The sequence below is a fragment of the Sapajus apella genome, unplaced genomic scaffold (genome assembly GCF_009761245.1).
Source record: "Sapajus apella isolate SASKATOON/1434 unplaced genomic scaffold, GSC_monkey_1.0 scaffold11, whole genome shotgun sequence".
Classification (NCBI taxonomy): Eukaryota; Metazoa; Chordata; class Mammalia; order Primates; family Cebidae; genus Sapajus; species Sapajus apella.
In genome coordinates this window covers 7,709,622-7,725,739 of record NW_022436951.1, presented here as the reverse complement: position 1 = coordinate 7,725,739, position 16,118 = coordinate 7,709,622, and the positions used below count along the sequence as shown (strand labels likewise).

Below are 16,118 nucleotides of genomic sequence, written 5' to 3'. Positions count from 1 at the left end.
AGATGTATACAGCTGAGCAGCTGGAGCTATTTGTATCTCAAAAACCCAAAGCTGAATGAAAAATAATCGAAGTGCATAATGATATCTGCTATTTTTTATGCAAACTCATAAATACCAAAGTAATTGCTCATATTATTTAGGAATAGATAGATATGAGATAAATGCATTGCAAAAATAGCAGGGAAGGATATATAATAACTTTAGGATTGTGGTTACCATTGAAGAGAGATAATTTGGTTGTTGAGGGATATAAATGATGGTATTTGTAATGTTAAATGAATCTGTGTTAAATTAAAAAAAGGACAAGCCAAAATATGAAAATTGATAAGATTTAGATGTGGGTAAATGATCTTTGTTATGTTTTTCTATATATTTTTCAAGTACTTGTGAAATATTTTATGCAATAAAAAGATCACAAACGGATGATGAAATCACAGCTGGTTTTAAGCAAAGATATTGGATAATTTGAGGCAGGAAAACAAGATCAAAAGAAACCATGAACCTTTGGCCCTGAGATTTGTGGCTTGTTAAATGAAAGTTGATCATATCTCAGGTTTGGAAACTTGGGAAAGTTGATTGAATCTCAGGTTTGGAAACTTTCCTTTAGATTGTTCTTGGTTGTTCCCAGGAGAAGTTCCAAGAAACTTCTGAGTGCTTCCAAGCCTGCTTGCATTTTCAAGGCTCAAGTCTGGCAGATGAATAAAGCCTGGGGGAATGTGTGTTCCATTTTGATTTAGAATAAGTAGGAAAATAAAATCAGAGGTGTTCAAAGATGAGCACAGAAATTTGTGCCTGAAAAAAAATGCTATGGATGAGTGTCCTAAGATAAATGTTTCAGCATGTGTCTGCATACTATATTTACAGAGTTAAAATGCAGTTTCCTCACCTTCTTTTAAAAAATAGATTCTGATGGGTTTCATTGTGGCAAAGAAAAAAAACTTGTCTCAAGTTACATTTTTCATGTAATGCATGTTTCACATACATATATAAAGACCCTCCAAAAATCATTGCTCAGGTAATAATTTATTAAGTCAATTTAAACTAAACATTGCTACCATTGCAAAAGCATTTTCTCTGAAAAAGGACTGAAAAATGCATCATAAAGTCACATAGTTCAGCAACAATATCAATATTGATTATGTAAAGTAAAACTACTGGCAAACATCATTTAAGCTTACCCTATAATTTTTAATAACGTTATAAGGAGCAAATGTGTCACCTTAAAAATGTACCAGTGGCATTTACAAATTCTTTCAAATTCGTTTATAAATACAGTAATAAAAATTCCTGAGCTCCTTTTTCTTACACCAATGTTCACTAATCAACATCCACACGGTGTTTTATTTGACGTCCTCTTTCCTTTTCTCAAGAAAATATTTTATCACATTCATAAAAGTATCTGTGCTTCAAGTCAGTTTGTAAGTATCTGTTTTAATGTGAACCTGATCATAACAGGAGAAAAATGCTTAACATTAGCAGGGGCAGCAGGAATTGAGGGGTGGTGTGGGGGACAGTGGAGGGGATGTAAATAAAAGAATTCCAGTTTAGGTGCTGGAAACTTCAAAGTAGAATACATCTGACAATATCAAAAAACAGGCTCAGTTTCATCTGGATGGTTTCAAGGGACTTTCAAAGGTTAAAGCCAGCAGGAATTATCTGCATATTCTGGTCAGGAAGGTCCCTCTTGGGGACTTTTCAATAATCCTATATTTTACCCTTCTCCCTAGTACCCCCACTGCTCCCTTACCCCAAGATTTGCAAATTTCTATGGAAATGGAAGTTGCATCTTCCAGACCCCCCAAAACTGGGGAGATTTAGAATGTATAAAACTTGATTAGTAAGTTGTAGGAAATCTGACAAGGTTAAGGTTTCAGATGGGATTCCGGCAAAATGTGGCAATATTTAATTTCTGTTTTCTGTTGGGAAAGTACATTCAATACTTTTGAAAAATTAGCTACATATTACTCCTCCAGCTCATCATTAATTGTATGCATCTTGTGACTAGTGACTAAGATTTCAAATTTTGTACCTTAAAAATATAAGAGGGCCCAAGAATTCAAGGCAGTTGGCTTCAATATAAGCACAGGAAAGCTAGCATTTCTTTGACTGAAGCCAAGTTTTTAGAGCGTGATACTCAAGTAAGAAAGAAATTTCTCATTATTCTGTAAGACATGGCATTAGAGAATTAAGAGGAAGCAGAGAAGAACTTGTAAAGCAAAACCACACACCATTTCACAATTCTGCAGTACAAACATGAACAGTAAGCAAAATTTTCTAGGTCTAGATCCATTAAAAGTAAAAGATTATCCATTTACACTTCATCTGAAGAATTTTGTCAGAAAAGGCGTTAATAATATGGATAAATAATAACTGTTCAAAAGGATTCCCCACTTTAAAAAATGGTTTGGCTCTTTCTTTATTTCACAATATTTAAATAAGCTTCTCTTATTGAATCTCCTTGTATCTGGTTCCATCTCCCCTCATTTTTCTCAGCCTCCCACGTTACAGGGATGAGGTAAAGGAGGGAAATTTTGTCTTGCAATCATATGGAAGGGTGGACATAAAGAGGAAGAATTTTTTTTTGTCCAACTTACATAAACAATGTCCTGATTATAGATCTTTTAGCAGCAAGAAATGTCCAAAAAATTGCTTCGACCATGCTTACATTATTTTGCTCATCTCCATTTCAAATAAAAAAATAGAGCAAGCGTAGGTAAGGGAATTAAACATTTATTGAGCCAGGCACTGAGCTGGGTATTTTCAATAATTATGTGAATAGGAATATAATGAACATATTGTATTGGGATGTCTAAGATTTTTGTTTGGCAAGCACTGTTTTTGGCATGCAGTAAAAATGAAGATGTTACGATAATAACACTAGCGTTATATCCCATACTATTGACAAAGATTTAACTACTCATGTCGTTCCCTCAGAATAGAAGGAGACAAATGAATAAGACCATGGAAAACAGACAGCACAATGTGCCATAAGCAAAGATTTACAGAATGAAAAATGCAAAATAACAAATCAGATGACTATAATCTTCTATAATTAAGTCTAAAAAATAGACATTACAATAATTACATATATAAATGAGTTTTTAAAATCAAAACAAGATTATTCCTGGTAAATGGCTGACTTTTCCTATATCATACTATGTTCGATGGCTAAAATCAAATAAGGAAGAGAGTTATTTCTAGGGGGGTTACAGAAGTCAATTTGTAAGAGACATCATTATCATGGCTTTGGACAACTAGAAGGTGACTTACAGTTAGGAAAAAACCTGCAGCCTACTGTTCTGTGGGTTTTTCATCTGATGACTTACTACACATGCTTGTGCAGCCTCTTGCAGCCAGTTTTTATAAAATGTAAAAATGTAAGAATGGTTATTCAGAAACTTGCATAAGCCTGCAAAATGGTGACTTAGAAGGTGTAAAAAAGCCAAAACAAAAACAACCCCAGCAATTTAATTATAACAGTGACTTCTAATGTCTCACTTAGTGTTGGGGAATTTTGCTTGGCATTTTCTAGGGAAAGAGGAAAAGCAGAGGTAGTGCTAGCTTTGAAAATATGGAATCTTAGGCTGTTACATATAGCTTCACTTCAATATGGCTTACAGAAGACACAGTCACCCAACAGGCTGGTTCTAGATTGTTTTGGTTTCCAATGAGACTCTTCAATTATTTACAATGAATGATGAAGCACAAAAGCAAGCCTCATTATGCAAAGAACACTCATGAGGCATCAGCAGTCACATGAAACAAAGCCAAGAGGCTGACTTTTAAACAACTGTTGGATTGTACTTTAAACGTGTAATACCCCAGAGCAGCTGTACAATGAATGACATAGAATCCTGCTTCTAGACAAAGATTGAGAAAAAAATTAGTACATTCATGGTTTCAACAGAAATATATTACATATTTTTTCAGTTTGTTTTACAGTCATAGACACAATCATATTGAAATTACATACGAATAGATTGTACGTTATTAAGTAATGATTTTCATTTGTATTACATGATGAGTTTCACAACATGAGGATTACATATTTCAATGTGGTGTAAACTATTTTAGAACCACATAAAGCAATATAGTACAAAATAATGTAACAGTTACTGTAAAGTCAGAAATGCCACTTGGCAAATATATCAAACATGCCACTGAAAAGCAATCAAAGCATGAGACGTGACACCTTTCATTTCTAAACTATAAGCAGCTTTGAAGGAAGGACATTAGGACACAAAGGGGAAGTAGTTAATTTTAAAAATTCAAAATTGTCTTTTCAGGAATTTTATAAAACAAATTGTTTTTCAGAGGTATCTTTGCCATACAGTTTTTCAGATAACATGATAAAAAGATGTTTCCCCCAGGATTTGCAAAATGTGCACAAAAAAACCTCAGACTACATTTTGAGTTTTATCCAAGTGAAGCATAATTTGACCATAACTATTAAAGTTTGTTTTTTATATTCCTACTTCAGTTGCTGAAGTTTTTTTCTTTTTAATCGGCAGCAAGTAGAATGTTAATTGAGATTATCTGTGGTCTATTTATTGACCACATCTTATAAACAGAATAGGTTTTTCCTATTTTGAGACTTTGCATGTCTCAATATTTTCTAAATTGAAATCAGAGCGTTAAATCAAAGGAATTGGTGTGGACAAAACAGCCACCAGCATTATAGTGTTGTGAATTATGTACCTCTCTTAGACATAAACTCAAAACACTGAACAGATTTAGATTTACCATGTCCAATAAAAATTGGATTTAGTGGGTTAGTCTCAGCATTTCATGGAATCCTGAGATGCCCAAATCTCTGGAAACTTCCTATCTCCTATTTTATTGTCCTTTTCCTTTTATTGAAATGGGTGTCATGAGGTTGCCAGACCAAAAGTCACCATCCTGCAAAATAAAAGTCTGGGGTGAGAACTCCTGTTGTATTTTTGGATGATATATTTGCTAATCATAGAATAAGTTCAGATCATAATTATAAATAGGATTTCTCTGAAGCAATCACTCTGTATTTTTAAAGCTTTCCCTTAAGACCTCCAGTATCTAGTCATCAACATAGCTTAGATTTATTTATTTATTGAGACAAGGTCTTGCTCTTTAAGGCTGAAGTGCAGTGACACAATCACGGTTCACTGCAGCCTCAACCTCCTGGGCTCAAGCAATCCTCTGGCCTCAGCTTCCCAAGTGGCTAGGACTACAGGTATGGGTCACTATGGCTGGAATTTTAAAAATTTTTGTAAAGACTGGGTCTTACTATGTTGCTCAGGCTGGGCATGGATTTATAAATGGCCTTTGAATTAACTAAATAATTAATGAACATGGGCTTAGTCTCTAAGCATGCAAATCTTTAAATGGGGTATACTTATGATCCTCAACTTGGGCTTGGAGATCTGTGGAACTGATTTAAACTCTGACTCAGTCTTTTGTAGTGCCAAAGTCATTGCTTATGAATAATTTCATTTCTTGTGGATTCTATGGTTGCTACTCTGAGGAAAAATAGTAGGCTCTGGAGAAGGAGTAAAAACCCTACAAATATGTAAAGCTTGGAAGAAAAAGGAAAAGCAAAGATGTTATATCAATCTGACTTGGAGGAACAGATCTCTGTTTTTCTGTTAAATATTGTTACACAGTCTCACGTGTTCATGGCTTCAGGCCAAGGGCATGTCGGCAAGGCTTTCTTCCACTGCACTTAGGACTTTGACCTGAAACCCTGGATTTTACCTAGATAATGAGAATCAAAGACAGAACTGACAGAGGTCTTAGAAACCTTTTAGGCCAACCCACCTATTTAACAAGTAAGGAACCTAATGGCCAGAGTTTAAAAGACTCATCCAGGGACTTACATCTGCTTAGTGGTGGTGATGCGATTTAGTCTTGGACATCGAGTGCTCAGTCACTGTCTTAGTGGCAGCATTATTGTGCTTGAGACAAAAAGGTAGAAAACGAAATTTGTTCACTCAAGTACACGTGAGACTTTCGTCAATGGCACATCTATGTTAGCAACACTTGGGATGGTAATTCAAAGTTATTTATATTTTTCCGTCTATGTGCAAAGTTCCAATGTGCAGGCATTGTTCTCTTCAGGTTTAGGCATGTGAGCCAATGACATTCAAAAATGTATCAGTATGTTTTAGTATGGAGAGTCTTAAATCACAGGGTGGCAGGTTTATCCCAAAATCACAGTCAGACTCAATTTCTTATCAGGCAAAGTAAGTCACACATTCACAATAGCTCTGTGTTGATTCAATTAAAAAAAACATAAACATTCACTGAACATTTGCTGGTTGGCCCTTAGACCATTTTGTTGTGCCCTTTCTGGCTTCTTCTCATCTCTCCATTCATTCATATATCTGTATATCTATCTCTCTCTTTATATATCCCTATAAAGGCAAATGCTACTTTCTAATCAACACATTTTTCCTTGCAAAATGAAAACTTAAAAAAAAAAAACTAGAGGAAGGCACTTTGTAAAATGTGCACAAATCTGTTTCTTTCTTGTCTACTCTAAGGAGATAGGGAAGTTGCTAAAGGCAGGGCCAAGTCTTTCTGCAAATGATGGGCAGTGGTGGACACTTCAGGAAAGAGAAAGTCAGAGTTTCCCCAGAGCCAAACTGCTCCTTGGAATGCAGGGGCGCCTGGTTGCTCAATCACTCACAGGCTTTTCACATTCAGCTGGCACATCACGAGACAAAGAGCAAAACTGTCCAGATCTTGTACAGGCAGTAAAGGATTGACTCCTTTGGACCAAGCCAGTTAAAACGAGCCTTTTGCACTTAAGTGACTACCAGGATTGGTTTTAGGCACTTAGGAAAATGTAGAGTCTGTTAAACAGCTAATAAATGTAGGGTCTGTTAATATCTGGCATGGCTGATACTAACTTGTGCTTATACATATCTGTTAGAATGAATTGGAACATTTTGCTATTTGGGTTGTAAGCTACACAAATCACCCACTGACTAGATTCAGTTTCCATGTGCCTTAAAACTTGATTATTTACATTTTTGTTTATAAAAATGCAACTTTTTATAACTCAGAGTGTAAGGATCCTTAAGCCAACTGTGCAATGGTTGTTAATCTCGGATGATGAGAGAAAAATAATTAACAGCTAGATATAAGAAAAGGAATTTGGGGCTGTTGGATTCAGCAAGGAATGAGCATGACTTGATTCAGTAAAAGATCATTTTCCTAAAGCTTAATGCCTCATTCAATATGTCTCTTTTCAATCTCATGCCTTTTTAAAATGCCTCTTCTTTCTACACATATATTTGCACATAATATTTGAATATGATTCTGCACACGTATCACTTATAAAATGCAGTGCAATATATTAAGATCAAGTGGAAGTGATGATTTAGAAAGCAAAGTATAAGGAGCACATCACTGAAGATTACTTTGTATTTCTGTGATGAAGAGCAATTTTTTGTTAGGTTAATTAAGTTAGAAGGCATTGGTTGGAATTATCTTTGCAGAAAAACATTCAGTGAGTTATGGAATCAAGGAGTCAGTTACAAAGGACCTTAGAGATTATTTGGTCCAACATCTTCAGAGGAAACAGGCTTAGAGAGCGGAATTAATCTCTCCAAGGCAAAGCAGTTAAGATCAGAATCTAGGTCTCTTGATCATCCTCTGCCCCCTATGTATCCTTCCATGTGAACAGCTATCTCCTTGATAGACCACAGAAAAATTCTTGTTAGACCACAAAAAACCTTAATTCATATAGCTTGCTAATTGATCACAGAATTAAAGTTTTGACTTAATGAGTGGCTAATTGGTATTTTTTAGGGATTTAATTCCTTAGCTGTAACATTTGTTCATATGTATTATACAAAATTATATGTCAAAAGCAGACTACTTTTATGTTTAGGTTTTCAAACTATAAGAGTGACTGACATATATCTTCTATATTCTTAGAGAAGAATATATTATGTTAGGAAAGATTTAGTCTGATTGGCTTTGAGGGTAACCATCTTTGGTCAATGCTTCTCAAGGTAGAATATGTTCCTTGGTCTTTCAGAACATATGTGTACTTTTGCATGTCATTCTTTTATGTGAATTCACAGAAGATTCAGCATAACGTGAATCTTAAATCATTGATATGTTTCTTTTTTTTTGCCATCGTACATGCAGTGTTGTTCACTGCAAGTCAAACAGACTTGATCTGTCTTTTCCAAAAGAGGATTGTTTCTATGCACTAAAACAACCTTTAGTAGAAATGGTTATCTAGAACAGTGATTCTCAAACTTCAGTGTGCACTTGAATCATTTGGGGATCTTAGTAAAATGCAGATTCTGATTCTTTAGGTTAGAGGTAGGGCCTAAGATTCTACAAATGGAATTTTCAAACACTGCCCAGGTGATGCCTATGCAGTTGGTTCTCAGACAGTGTAAGAATTGAGGATCTGGGGGACTGAATGAGCTTGGACAACTTTCCCACATGCTTCCCTTACTCACATGATATTGTTTATATATTAGGAAAATAGAGCTTCATGTCAATTGCTTTTGCCGTTCCCAAAACGCTGGCAACGTGTTCACTTTCTAACAGGAGGGGGACCTCTGAGTCCAGATGCTATCAATCTGGGCGAGTTGGGGTGGAATATTTAAATCCCAGAGGTGAGATCAAGTTCTCTATGTCCAGCTGGTAAGTGGACATATAGAATAGATTTGCCATCAAGTGAAGGGAAAAAGAGAGGGAGGGTGTTAGATGAGTCATGGATGCGTCCTTTAAAATGAAAATCCAAGCTTTGACATCTTTCAGGAAGCCTGGCATTGGAACTGACTAGGAAATCTCACTACTGTGCTCTGACCTTTGGAACTGTGCCCATTGCTCTACAAATACCTAGTTTCCTAGAACTTTTATTTGGACACTTCTGATATGAGCTCTGTTTCTGCGTCTGCCAAGATTTTGCAGATGAATTTACTTCAGAGAGACACTGACTCCTGGCTTTGCTTAAAAATATTATTTTGCTGTCCAAGATTTCTCACAAAAACAAAGCCTCTCTCTTTCAAACAGCTGTTAGAAATCATCAGTCTCCCTTTTTATGGTAGCTTTAGGAAGATTCAGCCATTGATGAGCAGGAGTCCCAAAGGAGCCTTAAACTCAAAGGAGAAATAATTTCTGGTCTGTGAAGAATTCTAAATCCCTAGGTGGTTGTTGTTGGTAGTTGTTGCTTAAAGCGTCCTGGAGATTAAAACAATCAGGTAAACTATACTATATTGTGTTGAAAACGGAATTTTGTCATTCACTTTATATTTCACAGTGGGCTTTAGGTTGGTATGGCATTTTACGCCACAAACAGGAAATGCATATACTACTATGTAGTGTAAATACACATTATAACCTTGGAGCAGAAAAATACTGTACCTGCTGAATACATAAACAGCTGTACTGGGAAAATAGAAAATAGTCTTTTATTTTACCTAAGTGATAGAAAAATAGTCTTCAAAAATACATTGTTAAACTTATGGGCTTATATTAAAGTAGAATTTGTATGTACAGTAAGGCAGTAATTACATTAACATCCTGCTGTGGTTTTCTTTTAAAGTTAGTATTTAGGGATTTTTTTTTCACTAAGAAAAGACTAGGGTGTATAATAAATTATCTGTCATGCTGAAATGAAGCAGGAAAACATCCTAAAAGGATTCACATGAAATTCATTTGCCCCTTGTGTAAGAAAATTTTAATTTCCAAACCATATTCTAAAGAGGCTTTAGAATAAAATAGAATTCAGGGGAAGAAAATCCATGCCTAACATATTTAAACTATTTTAAGAAAAAACTGGAGGCATCGTTTCTGACTCGCATGTCAGCAATGTGTCAGTAAGGTATAGGAACTGATGTAAACAATTCGTTCTGGAATGTATTCTTTCTTTATATGGTTATATTTGGATAATCCTAATAAAATGGAAGAGGAGTGTAAAGGTTATATAATTGTTTTTTCAAAAGCAATTTTCAAGGCACTTTCCACCTATTTGTCATCTTTCTATGGTAAACAATTTTGACAATTTCATTTCCATCTGTCCCATGCCAAATCATGAAAGCCTTTTCCAGAGGATATACCCATTGGCATTGTCCCTCAAGAATACTAAGCAGTGTGCTTTTATTTCATCAAACACAATTTTATAACTAATAGCAAAGAGAAAATCTACAAATCACATTTAAGAAACAGAATGATTTGTTCTAGAATCAGCTGTTGCAGAAAGAGGCAAGTGTTTGAAAATGGAGCACGAAAGGAGCTGGGAGCTTTAGTAGTGTCAGTCCGATTACATTCTTGAGCGTTTCATGTACTCTGTAGTGTTACCTGAAGAAAAATCACATTTTAACCAATCATTCCATTAGTCAAGCTATCAATGAAAGGAGTGTGTAAAACATGCGGGATCCAGGTAATCCAAACCACCCAGCTGGAGCCTGCAGTTGCTTGGTGTCTCGGTGAAGTCGGCCAGGCCTTTCTCAGCTTGATTCTGTTCAAGTGGTGGTGGGGCCTCTTTGGCTGATTCTTCAAAGCAGGCCACGTTTTTAGTGTGCGGATCCGGCACCAACACCAGGATGTTGTTATCCATGACCCTGGACACCTTGGCATACTCCTTACTGTTCTCAGGATCCCTGGGCTTCTCAGGCTGGCTGGTGTTATTTCCCCGTTTTGGTAGCAATGATAGTGCGCCATCTTTGTTGATCTTGTGAATCTCCACATAATCCAAGGGTTTAGTGGAGCCAAAGGAGGTTTTCTCCTGGGGCAGCATCCAGTGCGTGTCTTTGTCAGTCTTAGAATGGAAACTTTCTACCTCCCTCTGCTGGGCTGCCTTTCCCTCCTCTCTGGCCTTACTGATTTGAGAGGACTTTAAAGCATCTTTGCCTGCTTTGTCCAACAGAGTGGCTGGTGCACCTGCGGGGCCCACGGCCAGCTCACACACATCAGCAATGTTGTGGTAAGAGGATCTGGGGTTGTGTTGGCTGGGCTGTGGTAAGGGCCATGTTGAACATTTGGATCCACCAGCATGAAAGTAGGGGGTTTTGCCTTCCATGCTTCTGCACTGGGAGTCCCAGGTGTGGGTTGTTTCAGGATTCTCTGGCTTCTCAATGACCTCAGGAGCACAGAATGTGGAGGGACTGGCCCGGGGTTCCTCGCACTTTTCAGACAAAAGGGAGGGGCTGTCACAGCTCCCCCGGCCTGAGTCAGTGTCAGGATCCAGGTGTGTGGGTTTCATACCTTGACTTGGGTGTTCTTTCGAATGGACTGACATTAGATGCTGATTCTCACTGTCATCTACTTCTAAATACTCCACCAGCAAGTCCTCATAGTCAGAAGTGGGAGGAAAGTCTTGGCATCCCAGGGCGCTTAGTAGTTCTTCAGACTTGCCCTTCTATGAAAACACAGGCACAAGAAGATTTGGCTGTTAGCTTCAGAACATTTGAAATCAGCATCCCTGGTAAGTGGTATCTGTTCATTGCCACAAGCAGGTGGGAAGATCTCAAACTTCAGACATTTGTGTGCCAGGCCATCTAGAATCACCTTCTGGATATTATTCAGCAGATAGTTTTCTTTAAGTCAACTCAGGATATTTAACTTAGTCTCTCTCCAAGCAATAATAATAATAATGAGTTTAGTGGGCAAGTAGTATATACACATATAATAATAAACAGATAACTATAAAATAAAGGTTTGTGAAACTTCTAAACCCAGTGCTCACAGATGCATCTGACACTGCAGCCCACTGGCAGAGGTGCGGTTTCTGGCCTCCTAACTTCCTCTATGATATTCTATTACCTGGCAATAGTAAGTGGGTTCTTGTCTTTTCCTTCTGTGGTTCCTCCTCCTTCTCTCCATCTTATTTCCCCTTCCCTTCTCCTTTTCCTAAACCACTGTTTTCTTCTACTCTTCTTCCTCTCCCTCCTTCTATTCTCCCCCTTTATCTCCCTATTCCATATTTTCTCCCATCTCTTGTTATTCTTCTTTCTCCTTCTATCCTTCTTCTCCCCCTCCTGTTTCCTCCCACCTCCTCCTTTCACTCGCCCCTCTTTTTTCTTATCATCTGGCTTGGGTCAGGTACTGACCTAGGTCTTGGCTATATTACTTATTGTAGGGTATGTGACTTTGGACAAGCTGTTCTCTGAACCTCAGCCTCTCCATTTTTAAAAGGTAGAAAGTAATATTAATACTATCCATCTGGGAGGGATCTTTTGAGGATTAGAGGTAATATTATTAAGAATACTAATATATATTTTTTTGAGACAAAAGTCACTATTTTATCATTAAGTCTCTGTGGCTAGCATGTTAAACTGTGGGCTGGACAGCAGCTAATTTAGTTTGTTGAGGCATTCATGCTGGTTCTATCAGGTCAATGCTACTCTGGATAGTGGAGGAGGATCACTGGATCAGGAACCCGGACGCCTGGGCTCTAGTCCCTGCTCCGATATTTGCAACCAAAGTGAACACAGACAAGCCATATTATCTGGGAGTCACTTCTACTTTTACACTGTCAGACCCAGAGCAGCTGGGTCAAGTGGTATTTCCTTTAAAGTACAGCTGGTTGCTTTTATATACATCATTGTTAAGCTTAAAAGCCGAACTGAAACGATATATTTCAACCTGGAGAAAAAATTTAAAATGTTCTAACCCCTCTTTTCATTCAAAACACTCACCATTTAATTCCCTCTTTCATCAGCCTAAATGGGCCCTGGCAAACAGATGGCCCCACTGAATTGATCTGATCTCAACTGAGTACCCAAAGTGAGAGATCATGGCAATAGGATATTCTGTTACTATGGCTTTACATAAAGAACATTCAAGTAGAAGCTTTTACCATGTATGATCGGGGAGGGGGTGGTCCTTGTTTTGCATTAATCAAAATATTCACCCTCTTTCTAAATTGATGATTTATACAACATGTTTTTCTCTAATGCTTATGAGTCAACCTGATAAATCAAGCAAGCATTGCTATGTGTTTCCATGTTTTCTTGACTTTCTCTCCTTGCCCTCTGACATTTAGTGTGTGAAAGTAAGTACCCTCATCCTTCACACATCTTTTGTTAACACACATGCCAACCAGGAGAGACAGCCTGAAAAGGCTGGCTGAAACCACCAGGCTGAACTGATGGGGACTGTGTGTGCGTGTGTAGAGTGTTATTGCAAAGCAGTGAGTCACACTGGAGTTTTTGCCTCTTGTCCTTACCTCCAACAGATGAGCATCAAATCCTTTTATTTTTGGCCCAGGAACTGGCGGAAAGATGCAGGTCACCATGCTATAAAATAATTCATGAGATTGGCTAAATGACTCATTTCTGACTGTAATTTTTAAAAGATTAGTATAATAGCTGCTATATGCACTGTGGTAGAGATAGGACTTAGAGTTTGACAGCTACATGAAACAATCAATGATGAAAATAAAATTACAGAGTCCTATATTAAAATTAGCCCTAGCTAATTAAGGAGGCTGATTTTGAAGTTAGTGGACTATTTGGACTATTTGCTGCTTTTGATTTTAGCTACTCTTGCCAGATTTTTATGGTTTTACAACTATCAATCTTTGTTTCATAGAAAGAACATAAGCCTGAAATGTTTTTTCTACTTTTTCTAACACTGATAAAAGATTTTTTTTTATGGGCAAAAACATTACATCTGATGGCTAAAATGAGGTGCTTGGATTATCTATAGGTTTCTATCATCTTTGTGTTATTCTTTTTGCCATTATCCCTGACTATCATGATGCAGAGAAGAAGTTCAGAGACAGTGAAGTACCTATAGCCCTTCAAAGCCACTGCCCAGACAATAATCAAACAGATGACAGCAGAAAGAACAGCCACAGAGATCCACACGGTTGTATCTTTCATGGTGAACTCTAAAAAACAAACAGTCAGAAAGCTTTGATCACATACAGCATCATTAAAAACAAACAAACCTAATGAATGAAACTCTTAAACCCAAGAGTGTTTTCCTCCATCTATATATATTTTGATTTGAACAGCAATCCGAAGTAGCATCAATGACAGGCCTATTTTCTTTCCAATATTATTAATATATTAATATGTTGCATAAATTTTATAGTACTCTACAAATTTAAAAATCCCTTCACATATTCTTTTAATTGATCCTTAAAGAGGAAATCCAAGGTCACATGGTCATTTGTAGTAATAATAATAAAAGCTAACATTAATTAAGTTCTTACTAAAAGCCATCAACGGTGTTAAGCTCTTTGCCTACATTGCTTTGTTACAAAAGATAAGAAAACTGAGACTCTAAGAGTGAGTTACCAATGGCCATATAACTATAGTGTTGCAGGCTGGGATTTGAACTCAGGCTTTCTGCCTCTAGATCCTGTGCTTTTGTTAAGTAAGAGGCAGGACTGGACTAGAAGCATGCCTGATTTGCAGTTCAGTGCCCTTTCCAGTATGCCAAGGCAATGAAAGCCCAACACTTTGGTCAGGCAAGTTGTTAGAAGAGCTAGACTTTGCCATGTGGTTCTGGGAAAGACCCTAACTTTGCTGAGGTTTGGTTTCTTCACTTTTCTTTTCTTTTCTTTTTCAGGCTGTCCTGCTCAGTCACCCAAGTTGGAGCACAGTGGCACGATCTCAGCTTACTGCAACCTCCACCTCCCTGGTTCAAGCAATTTCTCTGCCTCCACCTCCCAAGTGGCTGGGATCACAGGTGCACACCACCACGCCTGGCTAATTTTTTCTGCATTTTTAGTAGAGATGGGGTTTCACCATGTTGGCCAGACTGGTCTTGAACTCCTGACCTCTACCTGCCTTGGCCTTCCAAAGTCCTGGGATTATAGGCGTGAGCCACCATGCCCAGCCTCTTCACTTTTAATTCTTAACAATAATCATATTCTCTGAATACCTGGGAGGGTTGGGAGGACCAAACAAGGTACAGCCTTTGTAAACTATAAGGCATTTTAAAAATGCAAGATGGATTGTTCCCTTATAGAACACAAGTTACTGAATTAAGATGCTTTGCTGGAGCTGTCTGTTTTATATCCCATGTCTTCACTAAGAGACTGAAGTATAATCCATAGCAGAGACTGAACATCGGTTCATGCCTTTGAGACAGGGTAATGCCTTATAAATTCTGGAAGGACTAGATGATGACCTTGACCAAATCCTCTAAATGATAGGAATGGGGCAGATGGTGAGAGCAGAATGACTGACCATCAAGCCCCTTGAGACACCAGGCCTGTGTCTATAGCCTTATCCTAAAACTGTTCTCCACTGGCAGTAATCCAGGGAGCAATGCTGCTCTTCAAAATCTGTGTATTGGGCAGAAAGTTTATAAACTCACCTTTTCTATTCTGGCTAAGGCTCAAAGATGTTTCTCTATTAGTAGTTACTATACGCAAATGTACCATTTAAAACATATTTAGGGACATAAGCAAAAAAGAGCCAAGATGCTCACCAGTAGGTATCTGAATGGAGTATTCTGGACTCCATGAGCTCCAGTATCCATGGTCTGGCTTGCAGCGAACCTGGACAAGATATTTCTGTCCTGGATGTAGGCTGAGAATCTTAAACTCTGTTTGCTGCCCAGCAAAATGGGTCTAAGGTAGAATAAGGAAAACAGAAGTCATTTCTGATATTTGTTGTGAAGAAAGAGAGTTTTTCCCTAAAACATAAACTACAGGGGAGTTAAGCTGAACAATCATATGCAGAGAATTCCCAGCTGTCACTGCTCCACTGTCTTAGCCCTATCTCTTCCTCCTCTTAAAATTGCTCACACAAAAATTTAACAGGTTTTCTATCTTTCCATTTGGGACTCTACTTCAGAAAAGTCAAATATTCTGCATTCCTCCCACTTTATGAAAAACAACTAGTTAATATAAAGAACTGTTAGCTTTTAAACCTTAATGAAATAACTGATTCAATAATAAATTGGTGTTAAAGACACGAGGTGAAAGAGAATTGGGCATTCATGTATGGTAAAGTAGTAGCATACAAATTAAACATGACTTTACAATCAAGGGATCAGTGTGACATCTCCCCAATTCAGGGACCAGTTTTAGCATCACTTACAATGGGTCAACCAGATAGTTTTTGACATCTGATTAAATACAATATAGAGTACATAATATCACCTCTGAATTTGCCAATTCTTGGCAAAAATTGTTCAGCCTACATCTAATC

The 16,118-nt window shown here is 37.5% G+C and overlaps 1 protein-coding gene across 5 annotated transcripts in view; it reads right to left on the bottom strand.

The window, feature by feature from the left end:
• Nucleotides 1-1,004: 1,004 nt before the first annotated feature.
• PRLR (prolactin receptor) overlaps nt 1,005-16,118 on the bottom strand; it is a 125,035-nt gene continuing 109,921 nt past the window's right edge. For all 5 annotated transcript variants that reach the window (XM_032278972.1, XM_032278973.1, XM_032278974.1 and 2 more), the window contains 4 exons: nt 15,394-15,535; nt 13,741-13,840; nt 13,175-13,244; nt 1,005-11,365 (listed from right to left, as the gene is read on the bottom strand). In XM_032278972.1, the coding sequence (XP_032134863.1) occupies nt 10,352-11,365; nt 13,175-13,244; nt 13,741-13,840; nt 15,394-15,535 (1,326 nt within the window). In that variant the 3' untranslated portion in view covers nt 1,005-10,351. The remainder of the gene's footprint in view (nt 11,366-13,174; nt 13,245-13,740; nt 13,841-15,393; nt 15,536-16,118) is intronic.